Source organism: Moschus berezovskii, chromosome 4 (genome assembly GCF_049115385.1).
Source record: "Moschus berezovskii isolate FMDL1 chromosome 4, NW_MosBer_1.0, whole genome shotgun sequence".
NCBI lineage: Eukaryota > Metazoa > Chordata > Mammalia > Artiodactyla > Moschidae > Moschus > Moschus berezovskii.
Genome location: NC_142463.1, coordinates 91997096 through 92024055, shown reverse-complemented (window position 1 = coordinate 92024055; position 26960 = coordinate 91997096). Strand labels below are relative to the sequence as shown.

At 37.1% G+C, this 26960-nt stretch overlaps 1 protein-coding gene across 10 annotated transcripts in view; it reads left to right on the top strand.

Annotated features, from left to right (window-relative positions):
* Positions 1–26960, top strand: part of ST7L (suppression of tumorigenicity 7 like) — a 116730-nt gene that overhangs the window by 67887 nt on the left and 21883 nt on the right. For 8 of the 10 annotated variants that reach the window (XM_088835574.1, XM_088835579.1, XM_088835576.1 and 5 more), the window contains 3 exons: positions 6962–7112; positions 11297–11389; positions 16640–16779. In XM_088835574.1, the coding sequence (XP_088691700.1) occupies positions 6962–7112; positions 11297–11389; positions 16640–16779 (384 nt within the window). Of the gene's footprint in view, positions 1–6961; positions 7113–11296; positions 11390–16639; positions 18884–26960 lie in introns of those variants that run through there. The other 2 variants (XM_088835575.1, XM_055401642.2) reach the window with 2 other exon arrangements.

Here is a 26960-nt window from a genome sequence, read left to right as displayed (position 1 = left end):
AAAATAAGATATTCTTTTTATGATGGAGATTCCAGTGTGATTGCCTCATTTTCTTTGCTTCCTACTGAAGAAGCTCTTAGTGCACTTGCAAAGAGCATAAGGAGTCATGTCAGAGGTCAGGTATTTGAGTCCATTTTCCCACAGCTGCCTGGTGTGAGTGATCTTTTACTGTGTTTTAAAAAAAATGGGCAAGGATTAAAGAGGATTAGAAAGAATATTACCCTCCTGAATATAGGTCCAAGGCACTAAGGGTAGAGAACCCAGCCAGGCAGCAAATGGGCTTTGCTTGACCAGGACACAACCTCTGCTGCATTCCTTTAAGAAACTGAATGGGAAATGTTAAGTCCCCAAACTGGATTAGTAAATAATCTCATAGCTTGTGACATCTGCTAAAATAAATTGATGAGCAGACTGCATTCTTACACTTTGAGGAGAGAGCCAGAGACATCAAGACTAAGAGTAATTATTCTATCTTTTTGCTTTTTAATTTCAGCTTTATTGGGTTATAGAAATAAAGGATAATTAAAGATGAGCACTCAGCCCAGTAAGTGTTGGAAAGGCACATTCCATAAACAAAAAAGAAAAATTACTTTATATGTATTAATGCCATGAGTCCCTATGTAGTGATTAATAATCTAAGTTAAAATTTGAAAGTACTATAAATTTTTATTTTTATAATTCTTCCTGTTTATAGTAGTTTTACACAGTGTTTCACAAATTCAACTGTTGAATTTATGCTGTTTATCTCATTATTGAAATGGAAGGATATATCTTTTAAAACACCTTTGGAATGTCTCTCTTTTTATATTTTATAATATACATTAATTTGGTTTGCACCGTATGACACATAATTTGGTATCAAATTATTGAGACCCAAAAAGGTGGTTTCAAACCTATTCTAGTAGGGGAGGTGCCTCAGTCTTTGGAAGAAGTAGTTAACTGAGGAGGTATACTCTGGTCTCAGTCATTGGAAGAAGCTGGCTAACTATTTTTAAAAGATTTTAAGTTGACTACTTTAATAATAAAAATGGTGTAAAAGTTGGCTTCCCTGGTAGCTCAGTCAGTAAAGAATCTGCCTGCATTGCAGGAGAGCGGGGTTCGATCCCTTGGATGGGAATATCCACTGGAGAAGGAATTGGCAACCACTCCAGTATTCTTGCTTGGAAAATCCTATGGACAGGGGAGCCTGGAGGGCTACAGTCCATGGGGTTGCAAGAATTGGACACGACTTAGCAACTAACCCACCACTGTGCATGTGTGCTAAGTTGTTTCAGTCATGTCCAATTCTTTGCGATCCTATGGACTGTAGCCCACTAGGCTCCTCTGTCCATTGGATTCTCCAGGCAAGAAAGAATAGTGGAGTGGATTGCCATGCCCTTCTCCAGGGGATCTTCCCAACCCAGGGATTGAACCCGCTCTAGTGCCACCTGGGAAGACCCCCACCACACGTAGTTAATTTTGCATCTTTCTTCATGTAATTAGTATATTTGACTAATGCAATAACTGTGATTATACTGCTTTTGATATGGATTGTAATATTAAGGGAAGCATTTCTTCAAGAGTTTAAGATAGAATTTCATTTCATATGTGAATAAGAATTTATAGGTTATAACTTTAACAGGCATGCTCACTTACTTAAATGCAGCTGGTACTATGCTCTTTAGGCTCCAGATTCAAGTTGGCCCTATGCAATGAATATATCTTCATATTCTTCTCCCTACCTCTCAATCTGCTATCCACTTTCCACCTTTCTACCACTTTCCACCACTTCCACAAAGGGAAAGTGAAATTTGCTCAGTTGAGTCCAACTCTTTGCAACCCCATGGACTATACAGTCTATGGAATTCTCCAAGCCAGAATACTGGAGTGGGCAGCCTTTCCCTTCTCCAGGGGATCTTCCCAACCCAGGGATCAAACCCAGGTCTCCCACATTGCAGGCGGATTCTTTACCAGCTGAGCCACCAGGGAAGCCCATCAGTGGTTTAAAACATAATTAATACCTCTTAAACATAGACTTCCCTGGTGGCTCAGAGGTTAAAGCGTTTGCCTCCCATGCGGGAGACCTGGGTTCGATCCCTGGGTCGGGAAGATCCCCTGGAGAAGGAAATGGTAACCCACTCCAGTATTCTTGCCTGGAGAATCCCATGGATGGAGAAGCCTGGTAGGTTACAGTCCACGGGGTCACAAAGAGTCGGACACGACTGAGCAACGGAACGAACGAACGAACGAAAGAAACATATGACATAGCAATTCCACTCCTAGTAACCCAAGAGAGATGAAAACCTTTGTTCACATAAAAATCCATACACAATGGTTCAGTTTATTTCAGTCTCTCAGTTGTGTCTGACTCTTTGCGACCCCATGAACCACAGCACGCCAGGCCTCCCTGTCCATCACTAACTCCCAGAGTTTACCCAAACTCATGTCCATAGAGTCGGTGATGCCATCCAACCGTCTCATCCTCTGTCATCCCCTTCTCCTCCTGCCCTCAATCTTTCCCAGCATCAGGGTCTTTACAAATGAGTCAGTTCTTTGCATCACGTGGCCAAAGTATTGGAGTTTCAGCTTCAACATCATTCCTTCCAATGAACACCCAGGACTGATCTCCTTTAGAATTGACTGGTTGGATCTCCTTGCAGTCCAAGGGACTCCCAAGAGTCTTCTCCAACACCACAATTCAAAAGCATAAATTCTTCGGCGCTCAGTTTTCTTTACAGTCCAACTATCACATCCATACATAACCACTGGAAAAACCATAGCCTTGACTAGACGGATCTTTGTTGGCAAAGTAATATCTCTGCTTTTTAATATCCTGTCTAGGTTGGTCATAATGTTCCTTCCAAGGAGTAAGCGTCTTTTGATTTCATGGCTGCAATCAGCATCTGCAGTGATTTTGGAGCCCAGAAAAATGAAGTCAGCCACTGTTTTCCCATCTATTTGCCATGAATTAATGGGACCAGATGCCATGATTTAAGTTTTCTGAATGTTGAGCTTTAAGCCAGCTTTTTCACTCTCCTCTTTAACTTTCATCAAGAGGCTCTTTAGTTCTTCACTTTCTGCCATAAGGGTGGTATCATCTGCATATGTGAGGTATTGATATTTCTCCTGGCAATCTTGATTCCAGCTTGTGCTTCATCCAGCCCAGTGTTTTTCATAATATACTCTAGTTAGTTCTAGTTCAGTCACTCAGTCGTGTCCGACTCTTTGCGACCCCATGAATCACAGCATGCCAAGCCTCCCTGTCTATCACCAACTCCCGGAGTTCACTCAACTCATGTCCATCGAGTCGGTAATGCCATCCAGCCATCTCATTCTCTGTCGTCCCCTTCTCCTGCTGCCCCCAATTCCTCCCAGCATCAGAGTCTTTTCCAGTGAGTCAACTCGTCGCATGAGGTATTGAAGCTTCAGCTTTAGCATCAGTCCTTCGAATGAACACCCAGGACTGATCTCCTTTAGAATGGACTGGTTGGATCTCCTTGCAGTCCAAGGGACTCTCAAGAGTCTTCTCCAACACCACAGTTCAAAAGCATCAATTCTTCAGCGATCAGCTTTCTTCATAGTCCAACTCTCACATCCATACATGACCACTGGAAAAACCATAGCCTTGACTAGATGGACCTTTGTTGGCAAAGTAATGTCTCTGCTTTTTAATATGCTATCTAGGTTGATCATAACTTTCCTTCCAAGGAGTAAGCATCTTTTAATTTCATGATGTACTCTGCATATAAGTTAAATAAACAGGGTGACAGTATACAGCCTTGATGTTTTAAATAAGCAGGGTGACAATATACAGCCTTGATGTACTCCTTTTCCTGTTTGGAACCAGTCTGTTGTTCCATGTCCTGTTCTAACTGTTGCTTCCTGACGTGCATACGGGTTTCTCAAGAGGCAGGTCAGGTGGTCTGGTATTCACATCTCTTTCAGAATTTCCACAGTTTGTGGTGATCCACCCAGTCAAAGGCTTTGGCATAGTCAGTAAAGCAGAAATAGATGTTTTTCTGGAGCTCTCTTGCTTTTTCCATGATCCAGTGGATGTTGGCAATTTGATCTCTGGTTCCTCTGCCTTTTCTAAAACCAGCTTGAACATCTGGAAGTTCACGGTTCACATATCACTGAAGCCTGGCTTGGAGAATTTTGAGCATTACTTTACTAGCGTGTGAGAGGAGTGCAATTGTGCGGTAGTTGGAGCATTCTTTGGCATTGCCTTTCTTTGGGATTGGAATGAAAACTGACCTTTTCCAGTCCTGTGGCCACAGCTGAGTTTTCCAAATTTGCTGACATATTGAGTATAGCACAGCATCAGTGTTTATTGTAGTACTATTCACAATAGCCAAAAAGTGAAAACCAAATGTCCATCAAATGATGAATGGACAAACAAATGTGGTCTGTCCATATAATGGAATATGATTTATATTATTATTTATATTTATTATTTTATATTATACAATGGAATATTATTTTGTATAATATTATTCCACAAAAAGAATGGTGTCCTGATACATACTACAACATGGATATACGCTAAGTGAATTAAACCAGTCACAAAATACCATATATTAAATGATTCTGTTTGTATCATATATCTGGCATGGGCAAATCTATAGAGACAGAAAGTATATTAGTGGTTGCTTAGAGCTGAGGGAGGTTGGGAGTGGAGAGGGGTGATAATGAAAGAGTATGGTGTTTCTTTTTTTTAAAAGTTATTTTATTGATCCGGGAGTTGGTGATGGACAGGGAGGCCTGGCGTGCTGTGATTCATGGGGTCACAAAGAGTCGGACACGACTGAGTGACTGAACTGAACTGAAATTTTATTGAAGTATAATCCTGGGTGTTTACTGGAAGGACTGATGCTAAAACTGAAACTCCAGTACTTTGGCCACCTCATGCGATAAGTTGACTCACTGGAAAAGACTCTGATGCTCGGAGGGATTGGGGGCGGGAGGAGACGGGGACGACAGAGAATGAGATGGATGGATGGCATCATCGACTTGATGGACATGAGTTTGAGTGAACTCCGGGAGTTGGTGATGGACAGGGAGGCCTGGTGTGCTGTGATTCATGGCGTCACGAAGAGTCGGACACAACTGAGCGATTGAACTGAACTAATAGTTAATTTACATTGTTTTAATTTCTACTGTAGAGCAAAGTGATTTCATTATACATATATATACATTCTTCTTCATATTCTTTTCCATTATTATTTATCACAGGATATTAAATATATTTCCCTGTGCTAAATGGAATTTTGCTGTTTATCCATTCTCTCTATAATCGTTTGCATCTGTGGATCTCGAACTCCCAATTCATTCCTCTCCCATCTCCCTTCCCCTGGCTTCCATAAGTCTGTTCTCTGTGTCTGTGAGTCTGTTTCCATTTCATAAAAGTTCATTTGTGTCATATTTTAGATTCCACATATAAGTGATACCATATGATATTTGTCTTTCTAAATTAGTTCATTAAGTATGATCATCCCAAGTCCATCCATGTTGCTGCATTATTTCATTCTTTCTTATGGCTGAATAGTATTCCATTATATATATATACATATACGTATTTTATATATATATACACAACATCTTTATCCATTCATCTGTCAGTGGACATTTAGTTGGCTATTGTACATATTGCCACAATGAACATTGAGGTGTATGAATGTTTTCAAATTATAGTTTACTCCAGATATATGCCAGGAGTAGGATTGCCGGATCATATAGTAACTATTTTTAGTTTTTTGAGGAACCTCCTACTGTTTTCTGTAGTGGCTACACTAATATACATTTGGGTTTCCTTTGGAAGTGATGAAAATATTCTGAAATTGTTGTGATGGTTGCACATATCTGTTAATGCACTAAAAACTGTTGAATTGTGTACTTTAAATGGGTGAACTGTAAAGTATGTAAATTATATCTCAATAAAGCTGCTATTAAAAGCTAAATTAAAAAGTAATACCTCCTATCCATATTTCTATATGCATCTATACCTATAGTAAAGCACATAGTCTGATTATAATTAATTTAAGGAATCTGTCTTTCTTGGGAATTCCCTGGTGGTCCATTGGTTGGGAATCTGTGCTTTCAACTGCCAAGGGGCCAGATTTGATCCCAGATTGGGGAACAAAGATCTTAGAAGCTGCGTAGCATGGCGCCCCCCCCCCCCCCCCGCCCAAATCTGTCTCTCTCATTACATTAGGAGGCTCCAGAGAATAGTGTCTTTGCATTCCCTAACAAGCATAGTGCTTTGCACTACATTTAAGAATTGAACTTCTTAACAATTAAATTCCTTCACTGTAAAAGGGCAACCCACTCCCGTATCTTGCCTGGAGAATTCTATGGACAGAGGAGCCTGGTGGGCTGTAGTCCATGGGATTACAGAGTTGGACACCATTGAGTGACTAGAACACACACACACACACAGTAAAAGAGAAAGGCTGTAGTCCATGGGGTCACAGAGTTGGACACCACTGAGTGACTAAAACACACACACTGTAAAAGAGAAAGGCTGTAGTCCATGGGGTTACAGAGTTGGACACAACTGAGTGACTAAAACACACACACACACTCACGCACACACACACAGTGTAAAAGAGAAATAAAAAAATGTTGTCACAACATGTTGTTCCAAAATTGTATTTTACATTTATTCTTTTTTGGAAAAATAAATTATTTTCTCACATATTATTTCTTTAGCTTAGTTTCCGTTTTGTATTTAAAGTTGCACATAAGTCATTTATTACCTTATTTTTACCTTTAGGCGTATTCTGGTCTTTGGGATTTGCATATATACAAACATTTTATACATGTTGTCAGTAAGACCTTCTTGTCATTTCAACTAGCTTAATGTTTGTTTTTTAAATCAAGGTAAGTTTATGAAATTTGAATCTACACTTTTGTGGATGTTTGAATTTAACATAATTTTTCTTTTTTTGTGTGTGGTGTCTATGTGTGTATGTTATTTTTCTAGTATTTACTAGAGATGAAAAGTCTCATTTTACCTCCAGAACACATTCTGAAACGGGGTGATAGTGAAGCAATTGCCTATGCTTTCTTTCATCTTCAGCACTGGAAGAGAATAGAAGGTGCTCTTAATCTGTTACAGTGCACGTGGGAAGGCAGTAAGTATTCTTTTCCAAATGCAATGCTAATCTTTCTGACTATTCATTGCATTCACAGGCAGTCTTTTTTAAATGAGATTGTCTGGGTTTCCTTAAGGATTTATTGTTCAGATTGGTTTGAAAGTGAACTCTGTGGTGTTTATTGATTTATTGGTAGAAGAAATGTGTAATGTGCTTATATTAAAACCAAATTTAGGGAAAGCATAATGAAAAACTGTTTGGGTATTCTGCTGTATGTTCACTTGAATTAAATATTTATAGGGAAAGAAAATGAAAATTTATATCCTTTCCTTTATTTTTTAATGTGCCTTGCTATTCTAATATTTTTTAAATTAGACTTTTTTTGGTTTTGAGATGTGTACAATATGAAACTTTTTTTTCATTACTGAAATCAACTTAATTCTTTAAAAAATTTAAAAAAAATATTTATTTTTAAAAATTTATATGATGACTGTACCAGGTCTTAGTTATGGCGTGTAGGATCTAGTTCCCTGACCAGGGATTGAATCCATGCCCCCTGCATTGAGAGCTTTGAGTCTTAGCTACTGAACCAGCAGGGAAATCCTCCCCTCCCCAATTTTTAAATTGTGGTAAAATATATATAACATAAAAGCATTTTAAACATTTTAAAATGCTCAGGTCTGTGAAATACATGTACATTGTTGTGCAGCCATCACCATCATCCATCCAGGGTTTTTTCATCACCCCAAACTGAAATTCTGTACCTACTGAAATATAACTCCTCATTCTTTCCTCCTTCCCAGCCCCCTGGTAACCATTCTATTTTTTGTCTCTATGAGTTTGACTACTCTAGGTATCTCATATAAGTGAAATCATACACTTGTCCTTTTATATGTGGCTTATTTCATTTACCATATTGTTGAAGTATGTGTAAGAGTTTTATTCTTTTTAAGGATGAATAATATTCCATTGTAAGTGTATACAAAATTTTGTTTATCCATTCACCCATCAGTGGACATTTGGGCTGTTTCCACCTTTTGGCTATTGTGGATAATGCTGCTGTGAACATGGGTGCATAAATACCTGTTTAAGTTCTTGCTTTCAATTATTTTGGGTGTCCTCATAGAAGTGGAACTGCTAGATCATATAATTTTGTGTTTAATTCTTTGAGGAACGACCGTACTATTTTCTATAGCAGCTGAACCATTTAACATTCCACTTGCAATGCACAGGGGTTTCACTTTCTTTATATCCTTGCCAATACTTGTTATTTTCTGGTTTTTGGTAATAGCACCCTAATGGGTATGAAATAGTACCTCATTTTGATTTGCATTTCCCTAATAATTAATAATGTTGAACATATTTTTATGTGTTAATTGGCCATTTGTATATTTCTTTGGAAAATTGGATTATTTTCCACTACCTACCAGATCTCTCAACTTCTTAAAATTCAGTTCAGTTCAGTTCAGTCGCTCAGTCGTGTCCGACTCTCCGCGACCCCATGAATCACAGCACGCCAGGCCTCCCTGTCCATCACCAACTCCCGGAGTACACTCAAACTCATGTCCACAGAGTCGGTGATGCCATCCAGCCATCTCATTCTCCGTCGTCCCCTTCTCCTCCCGCCCCCAACCTTTCCCAGCATCAGAGTCTTTTCCAGTGAGTCAACTCGTCGCATGAGGTGGCCAAAGTATTGCAGCTTCAGCTTTAGCATCAGTCCCTCCAATGAACATCCAGGATTGATCTCCTTTAGAATGGACTGGTTGGATCTCCTTGCAGTATAAGGGACTCTCAAGAGTCTTCTCCAACACCACAGTTCAAAAGCATTGATTCTTCGGCGATCAGCTTTCTTCACAGTCCAACTCTCACATCCATACATGACCACTGGAAAAACCATAGCCTTGTGCACATTCTAAATAACAACTAAAACTTGTTAACCTCCTCAGTTCTCAAACAGTGCACTGAGGCATTTTTGGATATTATAGTAAATTCACAGAGTGCCATGAGATTTTAAATTTTTATAGAAACGCAGCAGTATACCATTCAAACTGTAGCTCTAGATAGTTAAAGGTTTCAACAGTATTCTCTGTTTTCTTTCAGTGTTGTCATAGCTTTTCAAAGCTGGGTTTTTGTTAGTTGCTATGATTAAAGGAAGTACCTCACAAAACTCAGTGTGGAACAGGAAATGAGGATGGTATTATCTAAAGTGATTCTGAGGTTTGAGAAATTATGTGGTGTCCAACAGGCTCATATATCCCATAAGGGAGAAATGATGGTGATTTAAAAATGAAATAACTTTTTCCCTTTAATTTATGTGTATTTTTTTCAACTTGCTGCTAAGCTGATAGAGCAAAAACTTTTGAAATTGATCAGACCCACTACTTAATAAGTGGAATTGTTAAATACCACTTATTGTTGCTGCTGCTGCTGCTGAGTCACTTCAGTCGTGTCCGACTCTGTGTGACCTCTTAGACCGAAGCCCACCAGGCTCCCCCATCCCTGGGATTCTCCAGGCAAGAACACTGGAGTGGGTTGCCATATCCTTCTCCAATGTGTGAAAGTGAAAAGTGAAAGTGAAGTCGCTCAGTCGTGTCCGACCCTCAGCGACCCCACGGACTGCAGCCCACCAGGCTCCTCCATCCATGGGATCCTCCAGGCAAGAGTACTGGAGTGGCTTGCCATTGCCTTCTCCGACCACTTATTGTTACAGCGTAACAATTGTTAGGTAAATTGTTACAGCATCGGGGCATCATAGCAAATTACTGAGACATGAAGGGCACCACATGTAATTGTTACGTAACAATTGTCCTTGAATCAAGAAAATTTGGGAACCGCTGTATTAATGTTTGCTGAGCGTTAGGCACTGTGCTTGATATGGACAATATACAGATTAACGAAAGCAGAACTACTCAAACTGAGGAGCTTGCTGTTTTGGGGTACTTAGATTTTCTTTTGCTTTTTCTCCAGTAGTTCCCAAGCTTCTCAAAACTACGTAGTCTATCTTACTCACTTTGTATGTGTCATCAATGCCTAGCCTGCTTGGCACGTAGGACGTTCTCCATAAGTATATGATTGATTCTGTGCTTCGTGAATAATCATCTTAATGAATGATTTCCTAGTGTCACTGATTTAATTTGCTCTGTGACTTTGGAAAAGTCACTGTATTTTATTGTAGCAAAACAAAAATCCGTATTTTGTCAAAAGTTCATAGATCCAAGCACTAAAGGAAAAACAAAAACCTTATAATTTTGATAGTTGAGGAGATCAATAAAGATGTCTTCTTTAAGAAATCTGTAGGAATGGATAATAATCTAGATAAAGGATGCATAAACTTTTTCTGTAAAGGACCAGTTGGTGAATATTTAGTCTTTGTGGGCCATAGTCTCTGTCACAATTACCCAACTCTTACAGCATGAAAGCAGCCTTTTATAATATATAAATGAGGAGACATGGCTATATTCTAATATAATTTTATTTACAAAAACAGTGGTCCAGGTCTGACCAAAGGTGACCCCTTTAGATACTTAATTTAGGTACTTTGGTGACCCCTGATCTAAATTAAGCTCTGCTTACAGAAAACTTTGTTATCAGCTCAAATATGAAGTTAGGATCCATTGAAAACTCTTAGGTTGACAGAGGTTATGACTACAACAGATGTGTGATTTCCCTAAGAAGTGGAATTCACATGTGGAGAGTTAAGTGTTTTGTGTTTGTAATGAGGAGACTGAGGCAAGAAGGACATAGCCAGTCTTATCGTCCACTACTCCCTTCAGTTTTATTTTTTATTTCAGTTAGAACATTCACTATTCTCTAAATAAATTTTATTCTTCTTATTTGTTCCTCTGCATATTTTGTTTTTTTCATGTAAAATGCGTCTCTAAAAAAGAAAACAAATGCTATGTGGGGGACTTCCCTGGTGGTCCAATGTCTAAGACTCCATGCTCCCAATGCCAGGGGCCCAGGTTCCACCTGTAGTCCAGGAACTAGATTGCACATGCCACAAAAAAAAAAAAAAAAGATCCCCCATACTTCCTTGAAGATTGAAGATCCCGTATGCTACAGCTAAGACCGGGCACAACTGAACAAATATTTTTTTTTTAATAAATTTTAAAAATGCTGTGAGACATTTTAATAAAAATACATCTCCAAAATAGCTTTGATTATAGTAGATGATGAACGTGAGATTGAATTGCATGTCAACAAATGTATATTTTTTCCCTCAGCTTTTAGAATGATTCCATACCCATTAGAGAAAGGCCATCTATTTTATCCTTATCCCAGCTGCACAGAGACTGCTGATAGAGAGCTATTACCTCGTAAGTAAATTTATTCAAGTTTTTCTAAACTGAAAATTAGTTGTGAGATTATTTTTCATAGTATTCTCCCATTTTAAAAGTACCTCTGGTTGAAGTTCAGGATACTGTTTAAATACTGTTTTAACCAGTTCTTGGATAGGGTTGCATAATTTAGTTCATTTTTTTATATTTTTGTTGTAAAAGCTTGTACTTGGTGCAATGAAGGACACACAGATGAAAGTTTTTGTTTTTCTTTTCTTACAAGCAGTCAGAGAAGAAATAATACCAATCCTTCACAAACTCTTTTCAGAAAATGAAGAAGGAGCACTCTCCAGCTCATTCTGTGAGACCAGCATTACCCTGACAACACAGTCAGACAAAACATTACAAGAAAGCTATAGAACAATATCTCTCATGAACATAGACACAAATGTCTTCAACAAAATGTTAGCAAACTGAATCCACCAACATATAAAAAGGACTATGCTCCATGGCCAATTGGGATTTACCTCACAAATGTGAGGTTGCTTTAACATCTGAAAATGTAATAGCATAAAGGACAATAGATGGAGAATAGCATTTGACAAAAATCCTATACCCATTCATGATAAAAATTCTGAACAAACTGGGAATAAAAGGGAACTTGCTCAACCTGATAAAGAGCATCTATGAAAAACCCACAGCTAACATCATACTTAATGGTGAAAGATTGAATGCTTTCCCCCTAAGATCAGGAACAAGACAAGGATGTCTGTGCTCTTCTCTTCCGCATTGTAGTAAAGGTTCTAGTTAATGCCATCAAGCAAGAAAAAGAAATAAAAGGCATTCATGTTCTAAAGAAAGAAGTAAAACTGTTTTTATTCACAGTTGACATAATCTTCATGAATTCCATAAAAGCTTCCTTGGTGGCTCAGAGGTTAAAGTGTCTGCCTCCAATGCGGGAGACCTGGGTTCGATCCCTGGGTCGGGAAGATCCCCTGGAGAAGGAAATGGTAACCCACTCCAGTATTCTTGCCTGGGGAATCCCATGAACGGAGAAGCCGAGTCCACGGGTCGCAAAGAGTCGGACACGACTGAGCGACGGAACGGAACTATTAGAACTAATAAACTAGTTCAGCAAGGTTGCAGGATATAATATTGAGATATATATATATATATATATATAAAACTCAGTCATATATTTATATACCAGCAATGAATAATCCAAAATGAAAACTAGAAAACAGACCCAACGAGAGTAGCATCAAAAAGAACAGTTTAGGAATAAATTAAAAGAAATGTGAGATTTTTAAAATCCACTAAATACTGCTTAGAAGAATTAAAGAAAATCTAAATAGAGAGATAGTCCATGTTTATGGATTGGAAGCCCCAATATTATTTTTGTGACAATTCTCTTCTAATTGATCTATTAATTCAATACAGTTCTTACAAATTGATAAGCTGATCCCAAAATGTATATGACATGTTAAAGGACCCAGAACAGTCAAAATAATCTTTGCAAGGTAGAGTGAAATTGGAGGGACTGTACTTTTCAATATTTAAAAAAAAAAACGAAATAGTCAAAGAGTCAAGAGGAGAACAAGAAATACATAGGGTTATGATTGCTGAAAGTGTTTTTGTCTAGTTCCTGCTTTTAGGAAGCTAACTTTTGAAAGAATAGTCTGTGCTTTTTGTCTCAGCTGCCTTATCATCCACTCACTCTTTTTCTGTATGAGCTGGTAAATTTCTGTTTAATTATCCTTTTTATGATTTAACTGATACGTAAGGATGCTGACAGTTATAAACACTAGTTTCCTCTTATAAATCTATACCACAGTTTTTACAATTCTGGGTCCATTAGAACTAAAGTCTAGAAAGGAAAGTTGCAGTTTTACAGCCATCAGACTTAAGAACTGAAAAGTTCAAACAGATAGATAAAAACTTAGGAGGGCTTATGGAAGTTGGGTATGCTGATATTTTTCTCCCACAATTTTTATTTTTGAGTATGTTGCATATGTGACATGTCAACCATACACACACACATCCATGTATGTATTATATGCTTAAATATTTTATTATGTAATCTATTTAACATATACCTACATAGCCTTTATATTTTATATCTCTACATACATGGGGTTAAGATATGTTTGTAAGTTATATATAATATGTATATTATTAAATATATGTTTTATAAGTAGTAAATGTTGTAAGCACTCTTTGGGTATAAGAGAGCCACTTCAAGTTAGCTTAAAAATAAAGAGAATTTATTGGAAGAAGGCTGAGTTATCTCAGAGAACGCAAAGGCAACATTTATAGTTGCACCTTGGAAGAAACCAGAACCAGAAGGCTGTCAGGATTTCCAGGAGTCAGTTTTCTGTGTATCTCTGTCTCTGACTGCCTTTCTCAGTCTCTCCTATTCTCACTTTCCTTTTTCATTCCCCAACTCCATCTTTTCTTTGTATGAACTTTCATTTCTGCTTCTCTCAGTGTATCTGCTTCATTTTTATCTTTCTCTTTGCAGTTTGGCTCTCCCTTTCTTAGACACTCACATAGCCTGGCTTGATACCCTGGCTAAATTCAGAGATGCAGCTCTGAATTTACATGTCATCAATTCAGGAGGATAATATAGAATGAAGAATATCTCAATCCTGCTTCTAAAACTTCTGGGAGAGTAAATCAGGTTTACCCAGGTGTTCATCCCTAATCCAATCTGCTATGGCCTAGCGACAGGATCAGATCGTGTAAACAAAATTACCAAAATATCTCTTTCCCTCTACATCACATAACTGACTTAGGGGTTATTATTTTCTGGGAGTGAATGAGGTCACTAAGGGGAACTGTATAGAGTGTGAGATGTAAATTAAAGGTGAACCATGATGAAAATTTCTAAGGAATGGGTGGCCGATAAGGAGTCAGAAGATTCAGTGAAGGAGTGCTCTGAGACAGGACAAGAACCAGAACTAGATATCCTGGAAACTAAAAGGAGAAAAAAAATTCCAAGTGAGGCGGAGTATCCAAGGTATTAAGTAAGGTAATTACTGAGAAGAATCCATTGACTTTGGCAATTAGAAGGTCGTTAGTGTTAGAAATATTTTCTTTCCTCAGGAGAGGGTGGTGATAGTAGGTGCTGTTTTTCTATTTTAATGGGAACAAGGATATTTAAGGCAAAGGAATGAATCTTTAATTGTGGAACATCAATACGCAAGAGTGTATTACATTAGGCTAATACATTTAATCTAAAATAATGCCCCCCAAATCATTACAGAAATTGCCTGATAATATAAGGCAAGCTTTCATAGAAATGTGAATAAAATCAAGTTATTATTTTGTATTGTCAGAGCCATAGGCTGTAAGAACAGAGAGTTTGTGTTTTGGCAGGACTTTGTTATTTCTAGGGGTCTACTCATTTGCAAATTCTAGGAGCTATGAGAGGAGGGATGTTCTGGGGGGTTTAGTTTGATTATATTGTATATTCTTAGAGTATTTTTTCTGTCTTTATGATAAAACGAACAAGTTTTTATTAATGTGGAGCTTTAATACCCAAGAGTACTTAAGGTGTTTTGCTTTCAATTCTCCTTCAACCTTGATATGACTTAAGGCATTCTGGAATTTGCTTATGAACCTCATAAGTTCAGACTTGAACTATTCCCTTAGTTCACATAGCTGTTTAGTTGTCTTTTATGCCTCCCGGTAAATTTTTCTCTACAAGCCAGTGATGAAATTTGAACTTTACTTCCAAGGGAGTGTTTCTGTACTAGTCATCCATTATTTTGATGTATCAGCCAAACATTGACTGACAAATGAATCTATAGAAAGCAATCCAAAAAGAAACAATTGGGTCTCTCCTTCAGTATAAAAATTTCATATTTTAGAAAATTATCCTATTAAAGCTATACGGTTTTCTACCTCATAAAGTAGGAATAATACTATCTATCTCCTAGGATTATTGAAAAAAATAATATAAATAAAAGCAATTAATATTATTAATTTTGCTGTCTTACACAAAAGCAACTATAGTAACATTGGCATATGTAAGTATTTGTTCCCTATCTTTGCAAATACCATGGTTTTTATCTTTTGATTTGCTAGAAGAAGTTGGCCTCTCATGGCTGAGGGACAGAGCAAAGGGGACTGATTTTTTTGGGGTGCTGAAAGCACAATGTTGTTCACAGCTTCTAATGTTTCTAACTTAAAAATATTTCAGATTTGATGTGCTTTTACTTTAAACATGACACAAGGCTCTGGAAATTTTCTGCATTTTTAATGAGTTTGCTTTTTGGTATATACTTTCTGAAGATAGTATATAATACATAAAAAATATCCTGGCTACTGAAGGAAACTTAGGTGTAATCTTCTCTGTGAATCATTATGTTTTAAAACATTAAATTTATAGCTGACCTTGATTCAGCACTGAATTAGTCATTCCTTACTTATGCAGGATATTACATCAGGAATTCCTAGGTCTGTATCCAACCCTGTGAGCAGCCAACTGAAGTCCCAGAATAGCTCTCAGTTTAACAGACATTTATTGAGCACCTACTATGTACCAATCATTGTAATAGGCTCCTGTCATCATTGTTTTTCAAGTATTTTCACATTTCAAATAAGATAAAAATATTTGAATACTGTTGGTAATGAAATCACTAGAAATCACTAGAAAAATAATACCTTTGTAAATGTGTAAATGTAAAAATAAGACAATAGACTCCATTTATGTTCAGAATCTAGGACTTTGATGTTCTGGTTAGATTTTTACAGTGCTCAATGAAATATCACATATAGGACACTTATTAATAAGTGGGTAAAATTATTAACTGATTGTTCTAGGAAATCTCCAACCACATGTCTATTTCTTGATCTCTGTACTCATGTCTGAGCTCCCAAAGATCAAAAATTAAAACAACACCTTTATAAAGTGCTTACAGTATTCATCATAACAACTCCATGGCAACTGCTAGAGGGTTTAGCAACTTATTCAAGATCACACAGCTAATAAGTGACAAAGCTCTTTTTCAAAACCACCTCAGCATGACTACAATTACTGCTCTTTCCCACAGTGCCATCCTTTTCCCAGTTCCCAGTAGTCATCTAACTATGTAGATGTGCTGTTGGTGCTATAAATAATGGATAACTTCTTTCTACCTTGCTTGACCAGAGACTTCTTGTTCTTTTTTTTTTTTTTTAATTTTTCCGTTTTAGTTTTTAGAAATGGATTTCACTTGAAAATATTAAAACTGGCTTACACTATATTCTGAAATAAAATCCATTTCTATCTTTTCTCTCTTTCAGCGTTTCATCATGTTTCTGTTTACCCAAAGAAGGAGATTCCTTTTTTCATCCATTTCACAGCAGGACTATGTTCTTCTACAGCAATGATAGCTTTTCTTACACACCAGTTTCCTGAAATCATGGGTGTTTTTGCTAAAGCTGTAAGTATGATCTCAAGGACTTGTGTAGAATATTTGTAAAACACATAGGAAACCATCTCTGATCTGTTTGTGTTAAACCAGTTGAGCAGTGGAAGATATTTGTTATAAAGTAAATTACAGGAATTGATTTGTAAAGTTGCTGCCATAAATATGTCAAACATAAGTTTTTGGTGATTTGAGCTATATTTTTGTTGCTTGGAAGTTTTGAAAATACAATGTCATGAATTTTAAAGCTGGTCTTTGTAGATCACTTTTGGTGGTGGTAAACTTAACCCTTGTTACTAGTTAAAGAATAATCCAGCCCTTTTAAATGCATTTTCTTTGGCATTTAAAAAAAAATTCCTTGTTTTGTACAAAAGCCTTTTGGTTTTTCCATTTAAATGAAATCATTAGTTCTAAGGATTTGCTGAATGTTATATTCAAGAGTACAGCTAGGATAGGGAATAAGTAGGTAAGATAGGACAGTTGAGACATTTGTCCTGGGTTCAGAATGTGCCCCTTCACTCAGAAGTCCTCCTTGTTATTATATATGTGCATATTCTTACTGATCTTCCCAACCTTGGATGTAGAACCATCTACAGACCTTTGTTTTCATTTTTACCCTTCAGTTTTGAACTGCTTCCCCCTTTCCTGACCCAGGTCCAGAAAGTACTTGAGGACTGATTTTAAAGAAAGTATCCTGTGATTATTAACTTTTCTACATAAACCTATTAATTAATGTCACTGATTCAAAGCAACATTACCAAAGAGAAGTCCCTTTAAGTCTCTAAGCCTAATAAAAAAAGACATATCTTGTACATCTTTGCATTTTTACCAAGTAATGAGTTCAAACCCAAAAAGAAAATGTTAATTCATTATACTCCCAAATAGAAAAGCACTGAGAACCATAGAAATATTAACCTTTATTTGGTAATGCAGTTTCTATATTTTTCTTTATGTGCCTCCATTATAACTCCCTCCTCACAGTTTCTTTTCCTGCCTTAAGAATAGTTTATTTTGTGCCTTAAAGATTAGCTGGTTTTCTTCTGGCACCAGTAGTGAGAGCACTGGTTTCTCTTTTTTCCCTGAAGGTCAACTATTATAATGTGTTAAGCTGCCACTGGCTGTAGGCCTAAGAGTTTGAGACTACAGCTGATTCTGGGTCAGGCTTCAAGAAGGATGACTTTTTACTGTTGTTCAGGGAGTATAGATATTTGGGTTGGAAACTGACTCTTCTACTTCCTTTTAGTATAAAAAGAAAGTTTACTGATCACACCATAACTCTGTTGCTTGCAGTGGTGCTGATTGGCGAGTATGTGTGTCTCAAACTTAAATGACCTCACTGTGTAATCTGGCATGGAAAAAAATGGACTAAACAGAGAATCCCGTCCATTTAACAAGCAGAAAAAAATATGCAGCTGTGTATTTGAGATCATAGAAAAGCAGTGGGAGAGATGGTCTCTCAGGGCAGTGGGAAGGAGGTAAAATAGAGAGAGGAGGGAGATCTAGAATCTGGGGTAGAGATATAGTAATTATTAGCAGTATCCTTCCATGAGGTACTGGCGAAAATTAACGTGGAGCGTACTCACTGTCTGCTGTACCCATCAGTGTTAGTATATAGTGTCTGCCTTTACCTAAGAGATATCTGATGCACTGAAAGAGCCTTTAGGATTATATAACACAAGCTCCTAGCAGTGTCTGAGAATAAATAATTATCCATTTGAAAGTTGAAGCTTCTTTTTTAGATCAAAAGTTATTAATTTACTGTGGTTCTAGTTGATGAACAATAAACAGACATTTGTTTACTATCTTTTGGTATGTGTTGCTGGTATGTAGTGTTTAAAATGTGCCTGACAGCAAACTTCTACAGCTAGATTTTATCCCTATGGCCTTTACATGTACAGTTTAAATTCCTAAAAGTTAAGTATTTACTGAAAGTACCTGCAGATCAATATTCGATATGCAGCAGTTCCAAGGGCTGTTTCCATTTAAGAATTAATGGGAAATGAAAACAATATAGGCAGATTCCAGTTTATAAACTCAATAAGCCATTACCCTAGTAGACAGACAGCAAAAGAACTAGAGGTTCACATTCTTCTTACCACTTAATATTGTGTGGTCTCTGCCCCAGGAGCATTACCATCACCCAGGACCTTGTTAGAAGCAAGATCCTCAGAGGATTCTATATACATTTAAAGCTTAAGAAGCCCTTGCTCTACTCTACCGCCAGTAGAGGAATTTAGAATTCCTGGATGGTGCCACCTTATCAAGGTGGAGAAGGGACAAGATTATAGAGTTGCTATGAGCAGAGGTTCTGGAGCCAGACTGTTTTGCTTTGGATTTCAGCTGTGACACTTATTGACTGTGCAACCTTGGGTAAGTTGCTTAACCTTCCCCACCCCCTAGTTGGATTTTTGTGAGGGCTAAATGAGTTTAAAATTTATCAAGAGTTTAGAACTGTGTCTGCCCACAGTAAAAAGTAGGTGTTAGCTGTTGTTGTCATTGTCATTATCATCACCGAAGTGCAGCTATAGTGAGAAACCCTACCCGCTTCATGTTTGGAAGAGCTATGTCCCACTAATAAACCAAAAATGCATTTTTCCATAGAAATAGTAGTAGAAATGGCTGTTAGGTATCATTTAAACCATACTTTTAGTACTATACTTCCGGTACATTATGTGCACCAGAAAGTGAAGAAATGTTTCAAATTCTAGGCACTAGAAAACTGCCTTATGGAACAAAACCCATTGGTAAGTTGCAAACTGCAAGTGTTAAAAATTTTTAGCTAAGTCAGATATTTGATAGCCAAGTACAGTATCAATGAAATATAGAAATCAATGAAGAATCTTTGAAACATATTTATTCTTCTATTAAGTAAGGCAAAGCAGTTTAAAGAAAATTTCATAGTTCCTTCCATTGTTGCCATTGCCTCTTCATCTAATAGCTTCTTGTATTATTTCTCATGCTAGAGTAAATTCAGTCTGAATTTGTTAAAATACATTTGTTACAAAAATTGCTTTTTCGTGAAGCAAGGCTCTAGGAATTAGTAGTTTGTAGTAATCCTCACTGAACATCAGATTTAGATAAATGAAAGGGAATGAACTAGAATGGTTAGTGTTTTAGTGCCCCTTCTTTTGCATGATATAAAGCTATGGAAAAAGATTTCATCTTCAGCACATTAGGACTTTTTCTCCTGATTTTTCTCCTGGCTGAGATGAAAACAGCCTGACAGTAGACATAGAGCAATGGAAAAAAAATTGCATAAATCCCTGGAGATGTGGAATGTGCTGATATCAGAGCTGATAGTCTCTTAAGGCCAGAATTCCTGAAAAAGGAAAAATTGCTTTTAAGTGGTCGGTCATTTTCTCACCTGCTTTGAAGCCTGCTGGGTTAAATATGAGAGTTCAAAGTAAGGGTAGCCAGCAAACCAATGAACTGGAATCTGATTCTGCTTATCTGAAAGGCGCTTCTTTATTTAAGAGCAGCACTGCCCTCTCCTTAGAGAACCAATCTTCATCTACTCTGACTCCTTTCATTCCTCTCTTGCAAGAAAAGCTTTCTTCTTAGTAAGCCTTGGGAGGGCGTTATTACAACAGTGAAAAGACTGAAGATGGTGTTTGGAAATTTCATTAACTTACAGATAAATTCAGGCTTGTGGCATGTGACTTTAGTGCTTTTGTGTTTGAATATAAAAATCCCTGGTTGGGTTTTAACTAAACGGGGCAGCATTTGCAGTGTTGGCAGATAAGATGTTATGGGTAAAGACAGAAATTAAAAAGATTTCCAGATAAATTATTTGTTTCACTAAGGCAAAACTTGGTTAAAATGTGTTTCACTGAACACATACTGTAGCTGTGCTAGGGTGGGAATGGGCCCCGTTTCCACATATTTCTACTAATCTTTATGTGGGAAAATGTGGTTGGACATGCCAGTGATGAATTTCTGAGCAACTCATAATTGGCTGGCTTCACTGTAACTAGGGCCTAACAATCTGCTTGATTAATTCTTTAAGGACTACATTAGCCAAGTTGCATGATTTCCAAAGATATAGAAGGTCAGATGTTACACTAACAAAAGACCTCTCTACAGAATGTCTCACTGGGATTTCTCCAGTCCCTTCCCCAAAATAATGAACATTTCTCTCCCTAAATTACATTTTAAAAAGTAATAAGCAGATATAAATGCCAAGTGTCTTTTACTCAATAGTAATGAGAACTTTTGAGAAGGTTTGTCCATTATTATAATTTTTTCCAGAACAAAAATTATCTTCATAACTAGGGGAGTTGATAGATAATTATAATCATGTATTGATATACATCAGTTTAAAGGTTCTTAATTTTCTATTGTCATAACCAGTGACATGAAATCTGTCTACAGGTGAAAGGTTTTTTTATATTCTTCATCTGACTTTACTAAAACCCTAATAGAGTTGCATTCTAAATACCTAGGGCCCCATTCAGAAATTAAACTAAAATTAAAATGTTTCTTCACTTCAAAAATGAATTGTTTTCAAGAACTAATACAGTTTTAAAAACTTTCTGAATTATAACTAAGCATAAATTCTGGGAAAATGTTCTTCTATAACATGCTGTTTCCACAGTAATATATCTGAGGTATTTCCCAGAGAATATCCTGATAATAAAATGAATCTATTGTAATAGGTCAAAAATTTTAAATGTTTACACTTTTGTTCCATTGTTAGTGCCACTAAAGTCTTTATTTGGGCAGTCCGGCATATTCCAATTTCTTAATTAACTGGGATATTTGTAGCAAGAGAAAAGTTGTTTTCTGCTTTTTATAAGGGTAATTTCTCATACTTCATCCTCATTGTTCCCCTTCAAAAAGAATCAGAATGAGAAATTTATGGAATTGCTAATGTTCTTCTTCATCCAAATTTTCTAAGTACTGAACTCTTCAAAGACGAAAGAAAAAGAAGAAAAGCTAGGGCGATGTACTTTTCAATGCATGTCTATATCCTTTCCCCAGGATTTAATTCAGTTTTGAAGTTTGTGGAAAGCACCTTCTTTCCCTAATAACACGTGCTTAACAAGTATGAAATTCATAAAAGCTCTCCCTGAATTCATTTGGCAGAATATTTAATCATCTTTGCCCCCCTCAAAGTGAAAGCCTCAGTGCCAAAGTGTAAGTTCCTCAATCACTAACTGCTGTGAATATATTTATTATTATTCATTAGCACTTGAGGCAAATGGACTGCATAGCAGGTAGAAGAGTTGTGCCCGGATATTGATGTAAATCACTCATTCCAAATTTGTAACACTAGTGGTATTAGAATTCATATCAGGAAACCTGCTGATTTTTCAGCATAGTCCTCTAAATGGAAAGAATAATGGGGTACAGAGGAAAATTAAAATCTTGAGGAATAGTTATTTTAGCTTTTTTCTTGAGTGGAATTTTGCTCCTTCCCCCACCAATCAAATTTTTAATGCTCAAAAGAACTAAATTAGTACAACTAATTAATTTATTATAATTCTAAACCAGGAGTAATGTGGACTTCATTAGTTTTCTTTTTTAAAAGTTTATACTTACACTCTCATTAGTTCTTACCAGAGGCATTGGAGGACAGATTGTGATCTTCCAATGTAATAGATGAGGAAGTTTGAGCCAATCAAGTTAAGAGTTCCTTGAAATCACAACAACAGATAGTCCTTTAGTCGCAAATATATTTGGTTTCAAAAATATGTCACCTCTCAACTTATACCAAAACAAGTATAGAAGAATAAATTTCAAACCAAATATAGTAATCCTGAAGGAAATCTAGACTGATGGAGTGATGACAGTAAAGTGGTCTTACTAGTGTCTTCCTATGGGAGATGAATTTGGAGAAGAGTTTTAAATAGAGAGGCCAGTATGGATTGTCAGAAAGTAGAAAGGGCCCTTAGATCGCAGAAGTGCTTACTGAAAAGATCTAAGTAAACAAATAAACTACCTGGAAATATTCTTCGTTGTATAAGCCTGTTTGATGAAGTCTGATGTTTTAAAATAAAGAATGCCCATTTGCTTTTTTGTCTTTAAACTGGTTCACTTTTAATTTCATTCCTATTCTGGTTAGTAAATCACTTAAAGTACACTGATCATTTATATCACATACTCATACAACCGTATAAAGAACTTCAGCCTTTCTAATTGTCTAAAATGTGCAGTAATACTGAAGAAACAGTAGGCAATCATTTGTAGTGATTCAGAGGGAATTTAATTAACTCTTTGAAACAGTAAAAAAAAAGAAAAGCTTCAGTTCAGTTCAGTCGCTCAGTCATGTCCGACTCTTTGCGACCCCATGAACCGCAGCACGCCAGGCCTCCCTGTCCGTCACCAACTCCTGGAGTCCACTCAAACCCATGTCCATCAAGTCAATGATGCCATCCAAACATCTCATCCTCTGTCGTCCCCTTCTCCTCCTGCCCTCAACCTTTCCCAGCATCAGGGTCTTTTCCAATGAGTCAGCTCTTCGCATCAGGTGGCCAAAGTATCGGAGTTTCAGATTCAGCATCAGTCCTTCCAGTGAACACCCAGGACTGATCTCCTTTAGGATGGACTGGTTGGACTTCCTTGCAGTCCAAGGGACTCTCAAGAGTCTTCTCCAGCAGTTCAAAAGCATCAATTCTTCGGCGATCAGCTTTCTTCACAGTCCAACTCTCACATCTATACGTGACCACTGGAAAAACCATAGCCTTGACTAGACGAACCTTGTTGGCAAAGTAATGTCTCTGCTTTTTAATATGCCGTCTCGGTTGGTTATAACTTTGCTTCCAAGGAGTAAGTGTCTTTTAATTTCATTGCTTAATATAAACTAAAAGCTGTATCTTATGTTCCAGCATCACTCTGCTTTCAAAATCAAAAGTGAAGTTTGTCAAGGGTTGTGAGGGGAAGTTTAATTGAACAGAATAAACTTTTGGTCCAAAATAACATAACTCATGGGGCTTTTTTGTTTTGTTTTTCTAAAGTGGGATTTTTAGGTAACATATGTACTTCTAGCAGTTGTAACAATACATTGGAAACTTCAATGTGTTCTTTAATGCCGATAAGGCCTCAGTGAAAGATTAGCTATTAATGGTATTCTGTCTGAATTTGAGGAAAAAAATAATCTCTCTTAGTTCTCTAATTAAGATTGCCTTATGTCTGTCTCGACTGCCAGCTTTAAGAAAAGAAATTATTTGGGTTTCAGGTGATGTTCAACAAAACTAAGAGAATTGATATTCAGAGAATTGAGACTACATAATCACCCTTTAACCTCATCCTGTAATTTCAAGCATTCTGGAAATGAAATGTATATGTACTATTCAAAGTGTAGAAAAGGGCTGTATTCCCATTGAGCACTCTTGCATATTATAAATAGGATATGCAGAGAAAGAAGCAGTTTGGGGAAGAATCTAAGAAGGGAACATACCCTCATAGTCTTTGTTAGGCACTTGCCAGCTCTTGTTTTCATCTATTCAGCATGCTGAAGTCCCTATTTCTTTCTGATGCCAGAGTTCAAGCTTTTACTCCCAGGTAGCAGCAGCTTTACTATTAAATTTTAATCCCTGAATGTTGTTAAACTTCTATCTAGAGTATAGCCACAACTATTTTTGGCACTGCTGCTTTTCCTTCAGTCACAGTGAGATAGAAGAATGTTCTCTGGCTGGGGCGTGGATGAAGGCACTTTACTAATCTTATACATAATTCATCCTTGGTTGCTGGGGTATTCAAAGTTGAAACTTTGCCCTCTGATAAAATTCAGATGGATTTTTTATTTACTTGACTCTGATCCCTTTGGGATTTAGCCCTTATTGGGAGCCCAGGAATTCTAATTCAACAAAGCTCTAGCTGTGTAGATTTTTCTTATTAATTTACTCTTGGTGTATTTTAGCTTTGTAATACTGACTCTTAAAAAAACAAAAAACAAAAAACGGCACTAGAACATGCAGTTCAGAGTCCTGGATACCCTGAAAAGATTCTTCTTTCAGTATTGGCTTATTGGATGAAAAGATTCCAATAGAGCTTATCTTAATTTGTTTTCAAAGTTTAGTTTTTAAAGAGTCTCAGCATTTAAAAATATGTGAACTATTGCTTTTTTAACATGCTATAATATGGTAATGATTATCCTGTAACATACCACAAGTTTTTAATGTTTAATTCATTGTATTAAGATGTTACTAATAATAAATTTGTTTGTTCTTTCATTCAATGAGCAGATATTTATTGGGCACCTTTATGAAATATAAAATACAACCCATGTTCACAAGTGACTCGTTGTCTAGTGGTAGGGGTTTGAGGTAGGCAAGAGATGTATAAGACAGAGGCTTCTGCTGCACGAGTAAATTAGTTCATCCTTGCAGATTCATTCATTTGACTGGAAGTGACTGATGAGTTATTAATATTTTCACATGCCTCACATAAGATTTAGTGACCCAAAAAGTCGATCTAGACTGACAGAGGCTTTTTCCTTTTAGAAGAATTTATTTGGTTAGGATTCCTTTCAGTCAAACGAGAGTAAATAGAGGCCTCTCTCTTCATTTTATTATTTTTCAAATATCAGACATGAAAGACTTTTGTCTTTACACCCAACTGATGAAGTTCATGTTTTTGTAAACTGTGGTATTCATTATGTTCATTTAAACAGTTTAGAATTTATTAAAAAATGAATCGCTCCACAACTCAAGATTGAAATAAGAAATGTCACCCCTCAGATTCATATATAGTGGCTGCCGTAAGAGGAAAACCTACTATCAGTTCAGTTCAGTTGCTCAGTTGTGTCTGACTCTTTGCATCCCCATGGACTGCAGCACGCCAGGCCTCCCTGTCCATCACCAACTCCCAGTGTTTACTCAAACTCATGTCCATTGAGTCGGTGATATCATACAACCATCTAAACCTCTGTTCCCTTCTCCTCTGCCTTCAATCTTTCCCAGCATCAGGGTCTTTTCAAATGAGTCAGTTCTTTGCATCAGGTGGCCAAAGTATTGGAGTTTCAGCTTCAACATCAGTCCTTCCAATGAATATTCAGGACTAATTTCCTTTAGGATTGACTGGTTGGATCTCCTTGCAGTCCAAGGGACTCTCAAGAGTCTTCTCCAACACCACAGTTCAAAAACATCAATTCTTTGGCGCTCAGCTTTCTTTATAGTCCAACTCTCATGTCCATACATGACTACTGGAAAAACCATAGCTTTGACTAGACCTTTGTCTAGTTTAATGGACTTTTGTTTGCAAAGCAGTGTCTCTGCTTTTTAATATGCTGTCTAGGTTGGTCATAACTTTCCTTCCAAGGAATAAGCGTCTTTTAATTTCATGGCTGCAGTCACCATCTGCAGTGATTTTGGAGCCCAAAAAAATAAAGTCTGTCACTGTTTCCTCATCTATTTGCCATGAAGTAATGGAACCAGATGGCATGATGTTAGTTTTCTGAATGTTGAGCTTCAAGCCAACCTTTTCACTCTCCTCTTTCACTTTCATCAAGAGGCTTTTGAGTTCCTCTTCACTTTCTGCTATAAGGGTGGTATCATCTGCATATCTGAGGTTATTGATATTTCTCTCGGCAATCTTGATTCCAGCTTGTGCTTCATCCAGCCCAGCATTTCTCATTATGTACTCTACATATAAGTTAAATAAGCAGGGTGACAATATACAGCCTTGACATACTCCTTTCCCAATTTGGGACCAGTCTGTTGTTCCATGTCCAGTTCTAACTATTACTTCCTGATCTGCATACAGATTTCTGAAGAGGTAAGTCAGGTGGTCTGGTTTGCCCATCTCTTTCAGAATTTTCCACAGTTTGTGGTGATCCACACAATCAAAGACTTTGGCATAGTCAATAAAGCAGAAATAGATGTTTTTCTGGAACTCTATTGTTTTTCGATGATCCAGCGGATGTTGGCAATTTGGTCTCTGGTTCCTCTGCCTTTTCTAAAACCAGCTTGAACATCTGGAAGTTCACGGTTCACATACTGTTGAAAGCCCACCATACTCATTAATTTTTATCTTTGTTTTCTATATCCTCTCATTCCTGATAATGACAGATTAATAAGGGCTAAGGAGCATCCTGGTTTCGAAAATGAAACAGTATGATGCCATTGTGAAACAGAATGGGACAGTAAATAGTCAGGAGTAAAATTGTGTGCCTCTGTGGACATGTGAGAAAGAAGGGGAAAAAACCACTCAATTTCCCAGAGCTGCATGTCAAAGCTGCACCCTGCCATGACTGA